At 41.6% G+C, this 18,788-nt stretch overlaps 1 protein-coding gene across 2 annotated transcripts in view; it reads right to left on the bottom strand.

The window, feature by feature from the left end:
- The window catches only part of ccdc102a (coiled-coil domain containing 102A), a 79,362-nt gene that overhangs the window by 11,655 nt on the left and 48,919 nt on the right, over window positions 1-18,788 (bottom strand). For both annotated transcript variants that reach the window (XM_034680675.1, XM_034680676.1), the window contains exons 4-7: window positions 7,825-8,066; window positions 7,318-7,426; window positions 4,543-4,659; window positions 3,912-4,121 (exon numbers count right to left, since the gene is read on the bottom strand). In XM_034680675.1, coding sequence (XP_034536566.1) covers window positions 3,912-4,121; window positions 4,543-4,659; window positions 7,318-7,426; window positions 7,825-8,066 — 678 coding nt within the window. The remainder of the gene's footprint in view (window positions 1-3,911; window positions 4,122-4,542; window positions 4,660-7,317; window positions 7,427-7,824; window positions 8,067-18,788) is intronic.

The following is an 18,788-nucleotide window of genomic DNA, read 5'->3' as shown; positions in this document are numbered from 1 at the left end:
GCCCAAGAGAGATACAGCTGAGGGGGGTTTTATGGGCAATGCTCCAACCAGAACAAATCAACATACAACGCAACTGAAAAGAAAACAGAGAGAAGAAAGAAGACAATCTTATCTGTGGAGATTAGACAGAGGAGAGGACAAATACAGTATCCATCCACACATCTCTTCATCTATCTATCCATCCATCTATCCATATATCTAACCATCTATGTACACCCATTCATAGATCCATGGATATATATCCATATATCCATTCATCCAGCCACCCATATATCCATACATCCATATTTCCATCCAGCCATATATCCATCCATCCACCAATCCATCCATCCATCCACCAATCCATCCATCCATCCATCCATCCATCCATCCATCCATCCATCCATCCATCCATCCATCCATCCATCCATCCATCCATTAATATTTCCATATATCCATGCTTCCATATATCCATCCATCCATATCTCCATCCATTCATATGTCCATCCCTCCATCCATCCATGCATCCATCTATCTATCTATCCATCCATACATTCATATGTCTGTCCATCCATCCATCCATCCATTCATATGTCTGTCCATCCATCCATCCATCCATCCATCCATCCATCCATCCATCCATCCATCCATTTAATCCATCCATCAATTTTCTTCTGCTTATCTGGGATTCAATCTCTCTCTAATGGTGAGCCCAAACACTCTTCAGACTCACCCTGGGTGCTTGTATCTGTGACCTCATTCTTTCGGTCAGTATGATGTGATGCCATTAAGCCAGTAAACATAACCCTGTGCCACCTTTTTTAAAGCATGTTGCTGCCATCAAATTTAAAATGGGCATGTAATCTCCATAAAACAAGACCACTTTTTTCAATATTTCATATGTTGTCTATTTTCATTTAAATATAGGCTTTGAATGATTATGCAAACGTACTAACTGTTTTGGAATTGGTGTAGTATGTAAGTGGGTGTGCCTACTGCTACCTCTAGCACTATATACCCCTGAGAGTATCATTAATAACCCTGAGGGTTGGATAATTACAAACACTTACACATGTGCTCCCTGGCCAAGCCTGTCCACAAATCCTTACTGCAGAAGATTTTTTGACATGACATGAACCCAGACAAGCTTATCCACAGATGTTCTGAAATAATAAGGTTTAGTCATCAAAACACTCACTGTAGTTACTTGTACTCATGAAAGTATCACCTCCATCAAGTGCAAAGGTTTCACTTGAAATAAGTCTACAAACTGTAACCAATCGTCTGGAGAGGCTAGATAATTTTTTTTCATATTGAAAAAAGAAGTCCTTCCTGACTATCTTCACTGTGACTTAGTGAATCATGTTGAGTGAACAACTCCACCTTGTGACCACAGGAGTCATAACAAGTCATCATTAAAATGTGCATGTATCTAATTCCATACATATTTAAGAAGGTTTACATTTGTTAATGTACTCAAACACACATCCCTCTTTGGTGAGATTTTAAAATCTCCATCCTCTTCATTTTTGGACTTTTTCTGTGCTTTAAATGAACTATAAATATTAACCTACATTGCCTTTTATTATTAACATATACTGAAAAAACTTGACACAAACTTGGTTAAAGTTCAGCAGTGATTTCCTATCTATCTATCATTTCAAACTGTCTAGGTATCACTGATGGAAGTTAAGAACAGCCTCTCTCCTTTCTCTTCCCCTGTGGAAATGGGGGAGTAGGGGGAGATAGACGTGCACAGCCAATAACCTTCTATCTCTCTCCTCTCTCTAGCATCCCTATACATACTCTTCTCTTTGATTGTTCTCTTCTTCTTTATGTTGGTGTGTGGTTGTGGCAGGATGTGAGGGCTAGCATGGAAATGGTGGTTACGAGTGATGCTTCTTGCGGTCCATTTATCTCCATCTTTCTTCCTGCTTGGGTGTAGGGGAACATTTGGGGCCACATAGGTTATGTAACTCATATTTGGTTGTGGGGAGATGGGAAAGGGTTCTTTACAGAGCTCTTATCCTTGCGTTTATTTTTTTATTTTCAGACAACATGGTACTGGCTTGCTTATAGCCTTTATGGTGGCAAAACGTGTCTAGACTTTGACAATTAACCCCTTTACAAAATGAATTTTAACTCTGTCATATTGAATATTTTAGATTCTATATGCTCCATGTATGGGCATGTATTTTAAACAAACGGCAACCTCCGGTTTTAAAAATATGAAGCCCATGCGCAAGTGCTAAAAACTACAGTTCATCAAGGGTCTGTTTGAGGCTGGCTGCAGATACACCAGAAACTACACCCATTCAAAAAAGACGATCTTTACAGCAGAAATAAACATGTTTACAGCCTGGTTCAGAAAAAACTGCTTAGGTCTGAGAAGATAGTTTGTCTGTCAGCACACACTGTATGGGGGTGAATTATTTTAATAAGGACATGGCTGACTTGATAGACAGGCGGGCTACCTGTAGCTGTTAGCGAAAAGGCTAATGGCCCACCTCTTTACCTCACACTATCTCAGCATTTCCAATATGGCACCGGCTGACGATTGGCTTCAAAACAGCACTCAGTAACAGCATTTTTAAACAGTCTATGGTTTTAAAACCATGTATGGACTAGCCAGCAACTACAAATGCAGTTGATTAAGCAATACATAGAGCAGATCACACTTCTGTGGATGCTCTTTGCACAATATAAGAGAGTGCTGCGTGGTTACGGTCATTGTCATGGCCTTGACTCCTTTGGCCCAGTTGTTATAAATAATGATACAGCCATGAATAAACCATCAGATTTCATTTGAGTCTCTGCATCTCTGTGCCGGGAACATCAGTGGAAAACATTCTTACTATGACCCGTTAATGACAGTGATGACAAATAACTGACCCTTCAGTCTGCTCAAAGCAAGCATCCTTTTGCAGTTTGAGGCTCAAAACAGTAAAAACAGAGAAAATGCTTTTTCTCACACACTCACGCACACACACACACCTTCATTTGTTGATATAATTCATCCATCAGCAGCCGTTAAGATAGATCAGAAATGTCAAGAAACACACACATATGCACACACTAACTGTCAGGACGAAATATTATCTTGAGCTCTCTCTCCTCACTTTGCTCCTCCAGGGTCTGTGTGTGTGTGTGTGTGTGTGTGTGTGTGTGTGTGTGTGTGTGTGTGTGTACGTGTGTGTATGTGTGTATATGTGTGTGTACGTGTGTGTGGTGTTGTGTGACAGTGATCATCAATCTGAGTAGTAGTGGTGCCCAAAGCCCTGGCTGGAGTTGAAGATGATTCCACTATCAATCACCTTGTGAGTGTGTGTGTGTGTGTGTGTGTGTGTGTGTGTGTGTGTGTGTGTGTGTGTGTGTGTGTGTGTGTGTGTGTGTGTGTGTGTGTGTGCGCGCGCGCGTGTGTTTGTGTATCAAGCATCTTAATCGCTTGATCTGTTTCTCATTCTTTGTCGGGATCAATACCAAAGTTTCAACGCTATACACAAAACACAATCAATCTCTCTCTTTGCTTTCTCAAACTCAAACACAAACACACACACACACACACGGACACGGACACGGACACGGACATGGACACACACAGACACACGGACACACACAGACACACGGACACACACAGACAAACACACACAAAAACACACACACACACACAAAAGAACACACACACGCACACAGGCACAGGCACACGCACACACACACACACACACACACACACACACACACACACACACACACACATACTATAACACACAAAGACATAAACAGAAAAGATGTTTGCTTTTCTCCAACATGGAACCATTTTTAGGAACTGAAAGTGGCCTCTTCCTTCAAACACTAATGACACTGGCTGTTCATAAGGACCAAACTGCCCCTCCTGTTCACAGCTGTGTGATTATCAAAAATGTTCTCAGTACCTTGTTTCTCTCAAACAGCTCCGTTTGGATAGCCTTGAGGTCGGTGTCAAGAGCAGATGCGGCTTGCCGACGTTTTTTGGCCAGTTGCTCCTCCAGGTCCTCGGCCTGAGCCCTAAGCTTCTTGTTGTCTCTCTCCAGGGCCAGCTTCTCTGTTTCCAGACGCTCCCTGCGCCCCCACTCTGCAGCATTCTCCACCTGCAGCCTTTCCATCTGATGCAGACACAAAAAGCAGAGGAAAATAAGAGCCAATCAACACTGGTGATAGCATCAGTGATAGGGGTACCTAACTATCAAACCTGTGACCACACCTTGCTGTGACACACTGTAACTCACTGCACTTAAGTTCTGATGGAAATTCCCAGAGTTACCACTAGATGGCAGTGTTCTTTAATGTAAAGCTGAAGAATTCAGGAAAATAGAATGTGTTTATCAAAAGTAACACTAACAAATCAAAATAACATAAAAATCAATCACATTCTCTGAAATATGACAATAAAGGAAAAAACACAGGCATTGTTTGTTGAATGAAGAGCTGCCCTTCCATCACCTCATACTCCTGTCCTTGTCCTCCATGCAGCTGTAAACTATTTAACCCCTTATAACCTCTGTTTGTGCTCCACAGTGTCCTCACCTCTGCTCGCAGCTCAGCTATTTTTTTGTCCATGCTGGTTCGGGCTCCCAGTTCATCCTCCAAGTCTTCAGATATGCGGCCGAGTTCATCCTGGTGCATTTCCTTCAACAGGTTCAGCTGGATGGTTTTAAGAAGAGGGAGCAAGGCACAAGGTCAAGTACTGGGATTGGCATCTTGATATTTATTGTTGATATCTTATTATTGTTTTTCAATTCCAATGTGGAACTTAATTATCTTCTACACCCCCTGATTTTAGAAATGTGACCCTAAAAAGATAAGAGGTTGGAGTCACAGTGCATGAATATGAGGACCATAATATGAGCTTTTTATATGTGGACAAGCAATGCTTTCCCACCTAGCATAGCTTGATGGGGTATAATGGCCATGCTCTCACATAGGTTTGATGTACTCTCAAGGTATTACTCAGGCTAGCTATCAGTTGCACACAAATTAACTGGTGCAAATGAAGTGATGAAAACATTTTGAGGGTTTTATTTTTGGATTTGGGATTTAAACATGAAGAACGGCAGATAGACATAAAATCTTTCAAAATCTCTCCACGACTGTGATCAGAGTTGGTGTGGTGTTTTAAATCCAATAGGTTCCAATTTATAGCTCTAAAATTAGAAATACAAATCAACGCCCTTTCTCCTGTTTAATTCCTTAAACTCATTAGATCCTACATACATATGAAACGTCGCTATAGTTAAGATATATCTCATTACTGATTTTAATTTTCTCAGTAATCATATAAAAGGTATCAGTGTCTGTTGTTTGTTAACTGTTTGTTGTGTGTTATTTTTGTTTGTCCCACTACTACTCATCTTTTTATTAAATAAACATTTTATATCATAGAGAAGCTGTCCCTATACTCACTCATCAGTAGGTTTAGCCAATGCGCATGTGAAGAACTCATGATTTCAAATATAATAATAGAGACTGATCCAAATTATTAAACATAATCAAAGCTGATTATCAAGATAATTCAACGAAATAACGTCCTCTTATCGAGGGGGTGCCCTAATAATTAATTCAAGGAAAAATGTACATAATTCTATTTTCATATTTGATACATTTATGAAATACAATTTTCATATTTTTAATATCTGAGCTTGCAATACGCTACACCCTTATTCCATCTTAGAAGGAAGTCATTTGTGGGCCCAAACATTCCTGTGATCTTGGAGTATCTGGAACAACAAATGTGTAGATAAGACTGACCTGCTCTCCTTTTTCATCTCTCCATGTTCTTATCTGAAGGTTGAATCTCTGCCTGTGTCTCATCTGCCTCCTCCACCTTCAGCATTTTACCAAATCCTTCTTCCATCTGCATCTCTTCTACCCCCTTATCTTCAAAACAATCATTATCACCACCATCTACACAGCTCTTCTATCCTCTGACCTATCCCCCCTCTCTTCCTTTACCATATTGATAACACTGATTCTGTCATTCATTGAGCCTTTCTATGACAAGTGTGTTTGCTGGCTCATTTTTCTACCGCTGCCTCTCCCCTCAGCAGATCTGGACTGCTCCCTAGTGGTGTAGCACTGCCAAAACATGACAGAATTCTATTCTCAACTAAATAGATAACATATGACAAAAAACAAGTGAAGTAAAAACAAACAGACAGACAAACAAACAAAAACCCTGATGATTGATTGATTATTAGACATCTGATATATGGCACTGTTCTATTTGTTTCCATGCAGGAGCATTAACTAAATGTGTTTGCCAAAGCCATATAGCCCTTAATTGGGCAGCCCAATAGCATAATTGGAAGTCTGGGAGCTTTAGCCCTCCACATTGGGGGGTATTGTAAAAGGTTCTGATTTTAATCCTAGGAACCTTTTTTCTCCAGATAAACGAAGATAACAACCTTTGTAATTCCTTGAAGAAGCTTTTGTGTACAGATATGGGAAGGGTTTGAAATTACATTAACCTTGTATCCTGATATTATTTTATATTTTGCTAAGAGTTCTGTGAGGGCAGGCATAGATACATCAAGCTTGGTGAAAAACAAATTATATCATCTGCATAAAAAGAAATAACATGGTTCTCACACCCCACCTTGACCCCAGATATGGAGATATGTGACCTTATTGCAATGGCTAAGGGTTCAATACCAGTGCAAAAAGTATGGGAGATAGGGGGCCGAAGTTCATTCTGTGTAAGACCATAAATAGAAAGTGCCATTCTACACGGTCAAATGCGTTCTCAGCATCCAATGAGATGGCCATAACCGGTTGTTCCATAGACTTTGTACAGTGAACTACATTAAGAAATCTCCTTACATTATCTTTTAAACAACGTTTCTGTATCCAGTCTGATCATCTTTGATAAGAGATGGGATAACTTTTCAAGTCGAGAGGCAATGATTGTGGTGAAACACAACTTGTGAAAGATATCATACTTATCATTCAGATGACTACTGAATATTTAATTCCTACAGTTTGGATTGGTTATCTGAATGGTTATCTCAAAGCAACCACCCTTTAACAGCTGCTGTTTTTCTGACAAAGACGAAGAGAGAGAGAATGATAAGAGAGTTAGAGCTCCTTCAATCAAAACTTGTTGCAGAAAACCTTTTGAAATTCTGAAGAGTTGACTGCCTTTTGAAATTTTGAAGAGTTGACCGCCTTTTGAAATTTTGAAGAGTTGACCGTAGAACTAATGTTTAGTAGCCCCTTCTGCTAAGACAGACAGCAGAAGATACTTTTAGATGTGTATAGATGTAGATGTGTGCTTATCTGTGAAGAGCTATACAGATGTCTCACCTGTTTGAGAGCCTCCTGTTTAGTCTTGCTGAGCTCCTCATATTTAAGTTTCCACTGACTGAGCTCAGCCTCCAGTCTCTCGATGCTCTTACTCAGTGCAAGCTTGTCTCTGGAGGAAACAAAGACAGCACACACAGTTTCAGCACTCAGTTATTTCAGTTATACTCTTTAAGTAACCTGTTACTATTTCCACATTACAGTTTTTGTGCAGCTCATACATCACTCCAGAGAACTGTAAGCCATCATCACAACACTGCCCTAAATCTCATGTGATCCAGGTACTCTCTGTCAACAACTGAGTTACATCTCATCTCATTATTATTAGCTACTTGAATATATTTAATCTGCTGTAATCCTTTGTCTTAGATTCTAATCAGACTTGTTTAATACATTTCTTTGCCTCTGGTCTCATAATTTATTTTCCTTAACTGCTTCAACTTGAAGTGATTCACGCATCACCATAAAACCTCTTGAATTTTGACATTAACAAGACTCTCTGTCTCTTACTCTCTCTCTTTCAGCAGGACCTTCTGGGACTCATCCAGGCGGAGCTGCAGGGCATTGAGTTTGCTGGAGTCTTCTTCCACTGTGCTTATGTCCTCCCACAGCTGTCTGTTGCGTTCCTGCCGGCTCAGACCGGAGGATGAGCGGGAGCTGGTAAGGTTCAGACCACCACGATTTTCCCAGGCCTCCTGGGGGTCTCCTTCAGGGGCTCTGGACTGCAGGACTGACTCTATGGCCTCCAAGTCCTGACACAGAGAGAGGGGAGGCTATGAGAGCAGAATATATGGGACATTAACACTGGGATGATAATGATTGCAGAACTGTCTCAACAACAAAAAAATGTAACCAGGAAATACCCTGAGAGAAAGTTTTGTGTTGGGTTCTGGATAACAAAGCAAGAGGCAGAAAAAGACAGGGTATCTAGTATCGGGAAATGGTCCTATTTTGTTAGACAAAGTGGTTTATTGAAGAAAGTTAAGTACATGTCATAAGCACTCATAATGTCATTAAGTAAAGGTCATTTAATCAGAGATATTCCAACCTGTGACCCTGACCCTCCAAATTGGCAAAGAGCTGCAGAAAGTAGTGCTGAAGTGGCAAAAACTTTAAAAATCTGGTTTGTCCTGTAACCAGGGGGTATGGACATTCATATCACACGCGCAGGCAGTAAAAGATCAACATATCCAGTGGACAGTGATTCAAAGTTTCTTGAGGTGTTTTATTGCACAAAAGAGAAAACAACAAATAAACAAAATGAAATCAATCTTTTCAAGTTACAGTTAATCTGGGGGGAATGTCGGTATTCTTTACTCATGCGGTCAATGACGGTATGCGCTGTGATCTGTCTACTCTCCCATCTGTGCCATGCGCATCAACTTAAGTACTAGTGCCCTCACCACCTGTGGAGGGTGAAGACAAAATTAAAAAGCAAAAAACAAAGAATGCAGAAAATGAACAAACTATGCAAATAAGGAAATAAACTAGAATACGGCTCCTACAAGTACTGATGCTCTGAGGATCTCACTCTTTCCTGAGCTCATGGGCGGACACTAGAATAATCCTTTGAGCAACACTTCCCCTTTCACATTCCCAAACTCCTCTCACAAAGTCAGCAGGGATACAGACATCTTTCATTTTTAAGAGCCAGAGACCAAAGCATAGCTCTCTTTTCGGGATCCTATCTCACACCCACAGTAGACGTCCTGATGCTGTGGATGTTCCAGACTCCAGCTGCTACAGACGTGCCGGACGCCAGGGGCTACTACTATTACTATCCGTCTCATCACTATCACCGCTCCCTCTCTCTCTTGTTCTCCTCTATCCCTCTTTCCAGACCCAGCTCGGTCGAGGCAGATGGCCTTCTAACATGAGTCTGGTTCTGCTCGAGGTTTCTGCCTGTTAAAGGAAGTTTGTCCTCGCTGCTGTAACTAGCTAAATACTGTGAGGTGCAATGCTCATGGTGGATTAAAATAAAATTGAGTCCCGTCAGTAAGAGGGGACTGGATCGTATCCTGTCTGTGTTGGGTCTCTGTTCATAATTTGACAAAGAGTGGTCTAGACCTGCTCTGTATGTAAAAGCATCTTGAGATAACGTTTGTTGTGATTTGGTGCTATACAAATAATGATTGATTGATTGATTGATTGATTGATTGATTGATTGATTGATTGATTGATTGATTGATTGATTGATTGATTGGTTGATTGATTGATTGATTGATTGATTGATTGATCTCCAAACCATAGACAACATTTGTTGAATGAACTCAGATGAAGCTGCATGATTTGAGAGGAACTTTTAAGAAACATGGGCCTCAACAATATCTCTCTTCCCTGGTCTGTTTGTACTTCAGTCTACCTGATGTTCCTCCTGACAAGGCATACAAATCAAACTCTTTGATCCTGCACCTCATCTTAGCTTTCTGCCAACATGCTGTCACAGCAGAGCCCCAAGACCATTGAGTAGATTTTTGTGACTTCAAATTGTTACCACTAGTTTCATTTAATGGTCTGACTAGAAATAAATTGGATATGTAGAGTTTTTCCTCTCTGTGTGGTAAATCTGTCTGATTTTGGCACTCAATCAGTGAAAATTCGAGTGCTTCCCAGCACTATAACTCACAGCCTCTGTCAGATTTTAAATTGGAGGTCTGCCTCCCGCGGTGCCCTCAAACTGCGCTTTGCCTTAAGATAATCATCATGATGCCTAGTTCGTCATATAAATATCTTATTGTGTGACTGAGATTTGTAAAGAAAATGTGGTATAAATTACCACACGATGGACCCTGTGAGAGAATTATACTTGATGCAGCCTGTTTGAATTAAAGTGGTGTCTTTGTGCTGCAGTGAAAGGAGGGTGACAATACGAGTAATCAGACTGAGAGTCCACAGTCATGCTGACTGGTAGGGGTACTTCCATTGGTTGGCCATGGCCCCCTTGAAATCTGATTGGGCACACATGTAGCCATCCCAAAATGCTGAACTATGATTGGCTACTTGCCTTATCAGAGGCAGGTTTTGTGTTAGAATCAATATTTTGGGCTTTGCTGCAACAGGCTGCTTGTTACTTTCTCCGTAATTTGATAGAGCAGATTTCCATTGTTGGAGTTTTGAATCGTGTCTTCAGAAAAAAAATCTTATTGAGTTCTTAAAGCTTTAAAGATTGAAGGAAGATTTATATATTTGCCATCCTGTTGTGTTACTTTTTAAAGTTAAAGCATTGTTAACAAGAATGTAACATCTTCTCGATCTTCTTGGTCAAGGCAGATGGCGAACATGAGTCTGGTTCTGCTTGAGGTTTCTGCCTTTTAAAAGCAAGTTTTTCCTTGCCGCTGTAACTAGCTGAATACTAGGAGGTGCAATACTCATTGGGGATTAAAGTCAACACTTGTCTTAGTGTTGGGTCTCTGTTCATAATTTAACACAGAGTACGATCTAGACCTGCTCTGTTTGTAAAAGAAACTTGAGATAACTTTTGTTGTGATTTGGCGCTATACAAATAAAGATTGATTGATTGATTCTCATATCTACATGTTAGCGGCCAAAGTAGATCTGACTAGCTTAAATAGAAAGTGTAAATAAATGCTGTCCAGTGGGTGTGAACCATAGACTGTATAAATAATGGACGTAGTCTCCGTGATGTCACCGATCTGTTTCTGAAACGCTGTTTTGAAGCCAATCATCGGCAGAGGCCATATTGGAAATGCTGAACTCAACCAAACTTCTGTTAAGCGAGTGTGACGTAAGGAGCGGGCTTTGAGCCTCCTAGCCAACAGCTACAGTGTTCCCGCCCATCAATCAAGTCAGCTGTGCCTCTCACAATGGAAAACTTGTAATCTTAATATCTTCGAAACTGCCATGTTATGAAAACATCACCCCCTGTACAGTGTGTGTAGATAGAGAAACGAGCCAATCAGACTACACTAAAAGTTGATATTTTACTGCTGTAAAGATCGGCTTTTCTGAATTGGTGTGTGTGGTTTTGGGAACTTCCTGAGCCGGCCTCAAGCGGACACTCGAGAAACTGCAGTTTTTAACACTTCTGCATTGGCTTCAACTCACGGTCAAAGGTTGCTGTTTGGTGTGAACACATACTGTACTCTATGCTAACCCTGCAAAAGTCAAGGCCCCAGTTTGGCCCCCTCAGTCAAAAAGGTCTGGCTCCGCCCATGGCTGACAGGTCTGATGCTTTACATAGCTACAACAATGCAAAATACTCACACCAACATGCTAGTATGCATAGATGACATTTTTAGCATGCTAATGTTGACAGGGAAGAATGTTCACAATGTTCATCATGTTCGCTGCTACAGATGATGGGAGTAAAAGAAAACAAAACTGACCTTTTGGTAGAGCTTAGATAAAAGCTAGGGGATAAGAAAAACTATAAGAATTCCTCTATACAAGACGAGGTACCACCAAGGGGTTTGAATTAGGTTTAACTCTGTGGTGAGGCTTTCACTTTTCTTATTCAGTGGCTCTACATACAGTGCCTTGCAACAGTATTCACCCCCTTGAACTTTTTCCACATTTTGTCACGTTACATGTACAAACTTCAAAATATTTTATTGTGATTTTATGTAGTGCATAATTGTGAAGTGGAAAGAAAATGATATGTGCTGCACACTTACAGATTTTTTACAAATAAAAATCTGAAAGTGTGACGTGCAAATGTATTCACCCCATTTATTCTGATACCTTTTGATATAATCTAGTGCAACCAACTGCCTTCAGAACCTCATTAGTAAATAGAGTACCTGTGTGCACTTCACTCTCAGTATGAACACAGCTGTTCTGTGAAGGCCTCAGAGGTTTGTAAGAGAACATCAGTGAACAAACAGCATCATGGAGACTTAGGAACACACTGGACAGGTCAGGGGTAAAGTTGTGGAGAAGTTTAAAGCAGGGTTAGGTTATAAAAACCTTTTCCAAGCTTTGAACATCTCACAGAGCACTCTTCAATCCATCATCTGAAAATGAAAAGCGTATGGAACAACTGCAAACCTACTTAGACATGATCGTCCTAAACTGACAGACCGGGCAAGGAGAGCATTGATCAGAGAAAAAGCCATGCAAAACACCCAAAAACCTAACACAGCCATAACCTGAATACAGCAGCATCATGCGGTGGGGAGGCTTTTCTTCAGCAGGGACAGGGAAGCTGTCAGAGTTGATGGGAAGATGGATGGAGCTAAATACAGGGCCATCCTGGACGAAACCCTGTTAGAGGCTCCAAAAGACTTGAGACTGGGGTGGAGGTTAACCTTCCAGCAGGACAACAAATCTAACACACAGCCAGAGCTACAATGGAATGGTTTAGAAAAAAGCATATTCATGTTAGAATGGCCCAGTCAAAGTCCAGATCTGAATCCTGTTGAGAATCTGTGGCAAGACTTGAATATTGCATTTTAAAGAATTAACGGAGGTCAACGTACAAGCAATGTTCTCTTTTATAAGACTCAGCCATTTCAAAAAAAAATAACTGATAAACTTCAACTTAACTTTTTTGATAAAGCTTCACTCGCATGAGCATGTGCATTATAACCTTGTTTCTGAGGGAAATCAAACAGAACACAGAGATGTGTGAGGCTGCTGCTGTCATTTCAGGTCATGTCCAGCAGAGGGCCACCATGTGTAACAGATGTCGGTCAAACAGACGGACCATCCTGTGCCACATGTGGAAGCACTCAGCCTGTGTGAGAACCAGATCAATGAGGAGAGACAGGAAATGAGACTCTGCTGTATTTGAGCAGTTCATCACAGCTCCTCTGACATTCAGGTTATCACGGTTCACTTTCACTGTACGTTTATCTGAGGTGTGTGTGTGTGTGTGTGTGTGTGTGTGTGTGTGTGTGTGTGTGTGTGTGTGTGTGTGTGTGTGTGTGCATGTGTGTGTGTGTTACCATGGAGACACGGTGACTGAGCTAGATAAAGGTCAAGCATTATATGCAATGACAGGGATCTTTATTCACTGATACTCGGACATGAACACCGTCAGGATGAGGTTACAGCTCATGCACACATATGTGCGGTACCTCTCTTTGTGTGTGTGTGTGTGTGTGTGTGTGTGTGTGTGTGTGTGTGTGTGTGTGTGTGTGTGTGGCCATTATCATTGATGTAACTAGCGCTGGGCTATATTGAAAATGATGTTATCACGATAAAATATTTCATAACAGGGGATATCGATAATTATCATGATAAATATCAAATAATTTCATTTAAATGTAAAGTCAGATTTTTGCTCCTCAGTGAAAGTTGAAGACAGTTTGTTAGTTTGTATCTGGATTTAGTTTTCTGATGAACTTCTTGAATCCATCATTTCTGATGGTGCTAACAGGAAGCAGGTCTTTAATGTAAGATGAAATTTTTGTGAAGTTTTAGTTTGTAGATTTTTATTTTTCACAGATTGAGGTTATTTCCATAATTTGATTTACATTTACAACAACTATGTGTCAAATTGAGTACTGTTTATCAGTTTATAGAGTATTGTTTTGAGTTGTGCTCTCCCCTTTAAGGTTACTAAGGGTTACAGGCAGAGTGATATTGTTTCCCACAGTGCAGTGAATGCATCATGGTCGTTCAGTGTTCTGTTGTCCTACGGTCGTGGTGGACATTAAACGTGTTCACAGTAGAAGTTGTCTCTGTGCTCTTCCTTTACCCACATCCTGAAAGTAGATTTAATGAAGTGTATGAAGTTAATAGTTAACACAGAGTCGACTCAGTGTCAGACTAACCACTCTGCTTTGAGCTGCTAGGTTTTGAGTTTTCTTCAGAGTCATGTCGCTCCTCTCAGCTGTGTTTGGGTCGTTGACAAATAAGCAAAACCTTTTTTTAAGTATTTCCAGAATGGTCAAAATGCATTTTTTTTTGTCTTGAATAATGTGTTCTAACAAGGCTTGTACGTTGAACATCCATCCATCCATCCATCCATCTTCTTCCGCTTATCCGGGTCCGGGTCGCGGGGGCAGCAGTCTCAGCAGGGAAGCCCAGACACTCCTCTCCCCGGCCACTTCCACCAGCTCTTCTGGGAGGATACCGAGGCGCTCCCAGGCCAGCTGAGAGACATAGTCTCGCCAGCGTGTCCTGGGCCTTCCCCGTGGCCTCCTCCCAGTCGGACATGCCCGAAACACCTCCCCAGGGAGACGCCCGGGAGGCATCTTAACCAGATGCCCGAACCACCTCATCTGGCTCCTCTTGATCCGGAGGAGCAGCGGCTCTACTTTGAGCCTCTCCCGGATGTCTGAGCTCCTGACCCTATCTCTAAGGCTGAGCCCAGCCACCCTGCGGAGAAAGCCCATTTCAGCTGCTTGTATTCGCGATCTCGTTCTTTCGGTCACTACCCACAGCTCGTGACCATAGGTGAGGGTCGGAACGTAGATTGACCGGTAAATTGAGAGCTTTGCCTTCTGGCTCAGCTCTCTCTTCACCACGACAGACCGGTACAGCGCCCGCATCACTGCAGACGCCGCCCCGATCCGTCTGTCAATCTCCCGCTCCCTTTTCCCCTCACTCGTGAACAAGACCCCGAGATACTTGAACTCCTCCGCCTGGGGCAAAGACTCCCCTCCGACCCGGAGAGGGCAGGCCACCCTTTTCCGACTGAGCACCATGGCCTCGGACTTGGAGGTGCTGATCCCCATCCCCGCTGCTTCACACTCAGCTGCAAACCGTCCCAGTGCGAGCTGGAGGTCACCGCTCGATGGAGCCAATAGGACGACATCATCTGCAAAGAGCAGAGACGGAATCCCAAGGCCACCGAACCGGAAACCCTCCGCCACTTGGCTGCGCCTAGAAATTCTGTCCATAAAAGTTATGAACAGAACCGGTGACAAAGGGCAGCCCTGGCGGAGTCCAACCCCCACCGGGAATGAATTCGACTTACTGCCGGCAATGCGAACCAGACTCTGGCTCCGACAATACAGAGACTGAACGGCCCGTAGCAACAGGCCATCCACCCCATATTCCCGGAGCACCCTCCAAAGGATACCTCGGGGGATACGGTCGTAAGCCTTCTCCAGGTCCACAAAGCACATGTGGACTGGTTGGGCAAACTCCCATGCCCCCTCCAGCACCCTCCCGAGGGTGTAGAGCTGGTCCAGTGTTCCACGGCCAGGACGAAAACCGCATTGTTCCTCCTGTATCCGAGGTTCAACCAACAGCCGGACTCTCCTCTCCAGCACCCTAGAGTAGACTTTCCCAGGGAGGCTGAGGAGTGTGATCCCCCTATAGTTGGAACACACCCTCTGATCCCCCTTCTTGAAAAGGGGGACCACCACACCCGTCTGCCACTCCAGAGGCACCGTCCCCGATGTCCATGCAACGTTGCAGAGGCGTGTCAACCAGGACAGCCCTACAACATCCAGAGCCTTGAGGAACTCGGGGCGGATCTCATCCACCCCCGGGGCCCTGCCGCTTCGGAGCTGTACGTTGAACAGCTTTTTTTAAGTGTTTCAATAGTTTTTTTTTTTACCCTTTTCTTAACTTTCACACCCAAAAAATGTCGGGTGGCGCAACCAGATATTTCTCAAAATATATGTACTTTCCTATTATTTATTCTAACTGAAACTTTTAGTAAGTATCCCTTAGAGTGGTTACAGTGCTTTACACATTTTTATTTAGGATTATGTAGGATTTTTGCATTCTATTGGCCAGGAAGTCCATTATAACTACTTACTTTCAAAATAAAAGGTCCATGAGTACGGTGGTGCCACCCTGACATTTGAGAACATGCAAAAGATTTTAAATAACCTTGTTATTTGTGATTAAACTATTGGTATTTATGAAATTATGTTTATTTCAAAGCTCTTATATGTAAAATCATGCCATGGTGTTTTAATTTGAATCTATTATTCTTAAAATACATTTTTTATAGTGTTTTAAGTCAGTTCACTTGCTCGGACGGTTGCGCCGTCTGACATTTTCAGGGTTTGAGATACTTCAAAATAAAATCAATCTCAATATTTGAATGCACTGAAATTGTATCTAAAATAAGCAGATTTTACAGAATCAACTGATGTATGTCTTAAAAATAACTAATCATTTCAAAAGAAAATAATGGATTCGGACACAAAAATATGCACGTCATGTCAATGACCTGTTTACATTCTGCTCCTAACATCTTTAAGCCCCGCCTTTCTCTCACCCCGCGACATGATTGGCTGTTCAATGCCATCTTCTTCTTCAGTCTAATGTTGGGTGGCAACTAGCGTTTAAGGCTCATTAGTACCCCCCTCCATTTTAAGTGGCCGGGGGGTGTAATTACATGTTTAGTTATATCGAAAATGTTTTGTATTTATCCATCCATTATCTTGACCGCTTATCCCGTTAGGGGTCACGGGGGGCTGGAGCCTATCCCAGCTGGCTTCGGGCGGAAGGCAGGGTACACCCTGGACAGGTCGCCAACCTATCACGGGGCTAACAGAGAGAGACAGACAACCATTCATGCACACACTCACACCTATGGGGAATTTAGAGTGATCAATCAACCTGAGCATGTTTTTGGATTGTGGGAGGAAGCCGGAGTACCCGGAGAGAACCCACGCATGCACGGGGAGAACATGCAAACTCCAGCCCGGCCGGGAATTCGAACCAGGAACCTTCTAGCTGTGAGGCAACAGCGCTACCCACTGCACCACCGTGCACCCCTTTTGTATTTATATCGAGAAAAATTATATCGGGATAATTATCGCCCAGCACTATGCAACATCATAAAGTGTATGACACACACACACACACACACACACACACACAAATACTCTTACAATTGTTTATCAGCTTGCTAATGCTAGCCTCAGTTAGCTCGCTCCCTTTTTTCAGAGCGACACAGACCATTTTTCAATGGTCCTGAGAGGCAGAGAGCTGCTCCCGGTGTCTTTCTCAGAAAGGAAGGGATATTGTAGCAAGGTAACTGTGTCGACCCATGCTAGATACTCTCTTACAAATATTCACACTAAATAAACACTATAAACACCCTATAAACACTATGAGCTAAAACTTGCTAATAACTAAAGTTACCAACTACCTTAAATTAGAAAAATCTAATAACCAACTAACTACTGACAGAAACCGCTAACTATCTTCTTAAATTCTGTAAACTCACAACTCTAAAATAAATACAAAGACAATCTATGCTGACAGAATAATCCAACTACTATGTCACTTAAGTCATAGTCAATATCAGTCCCTGTAATTCTCTTAATCCACTTCAGTCCTTATAATTTGTCAAGATGGGTGACGTAACTTTTATTTGATTTGTGACGAAAGCTTGTACCACATCAAAACGAAACACCAGATCCGCAAATAGAAAAATGTAATGGCACTAACAGTGTTTCACCTGTAGAGGGCAGTCACTAAGCATATTTTTAACACAATATGAGGAATTATAATACTTTGTACTCAAATGTCAAGATTGAGACTGTAATGGGGGTGTGGGGGTTAAGTTATTCTTTAACAAGTGTCTGCATTTTACTGTCTGTTTTTATTCTTACTGCCCTTTTATTATGCCCTATAGCACTTTGAGATTTTTTCCAAATGTAGAGTGCGTTATAAATAAAATGTATTATTGTTATTATTATGATTATTTATTATTGAGGGACTGCATGTTTCTGTTATGTGAGCATAATTTAAAAGGGGATAGTGATCGATCAGAACATACCAACTCTGAAATTTCAAAGACTTTAGTAAATAAATTCCACAAAATCAAAGTATACTTCATTCATGGAATATAAACTGGGCAGAAGCTTCTTGAAGGGGTCCGCAAAAAACCTTTTGAACACTATATATGATACGTTAGAATTTAGCTTTCTAATATGTAAAATACTTTTGTGCAATCCTTTCTGTAGGTGCAAATACAATGAGACAAAAAGTTGCACAATTGAAAAACTTGTACTCATCAATCAGTCAATCAATTAATCTCTATTTGTATAGCGCCAAACCACAACAAACGCTATCAAGATGTTAGAGCAGCAAGGAAAAATGTCCTTTTAACAGGCAGATACCTTGAGCAGAACCAGACTCATGTTAGACTGCCGTCTGCCTCAACCGAGTTTGGGTAGAGAAGAGGGATAGAGGAGAGAGTGAGAGATGATAGTGATTAGACGTATAGTAGTAGTAGTAGTAGTAGAAGTAGCTGTTGCCACTGGAGTCTGGTATGTCCACAGCAGCAGGATGTCTAATGACAGGAGAACTGCAACTCCAGGAGCCTGGTGTGCCTGTTTGATCAATTAACTAAAGTTAAATTGATATTTAACTTTGAGGCAGAATAAGATAAGATAAGATAAGATAAGATAAGATAAGAGATTCCTTTACTCATCCCACACAGGGAAATTCAAGTGTTACAGTAACAGAGTAGACAAAGTGCAAAAGAAATAAATAAAGCAAACAAGAGCCTATAAATGAACAATTACTAAAAAGTTATCGGCAATTAAAATCAAAATTAAAGCGGTAAAAGATAAGCATATCTTAAAATCACA

Source organism: Notolabrus celidotus, chromosome 3 (assembly GCF_009762535.1).
Source record: "Notolabrus celidotus isolate fNotCel1 chromosome 3, fNotCel1.pri, whole genome shotgun sequence".
NCBI lineage: Eukaryota > Metazoa > Chordata > Actinopteri > Labriformes > Labridae > Notolabrus > Notolabrus celidotus.
This window is presented reverse-complemented; position numbering and strand designations above follow the sequence as displayed.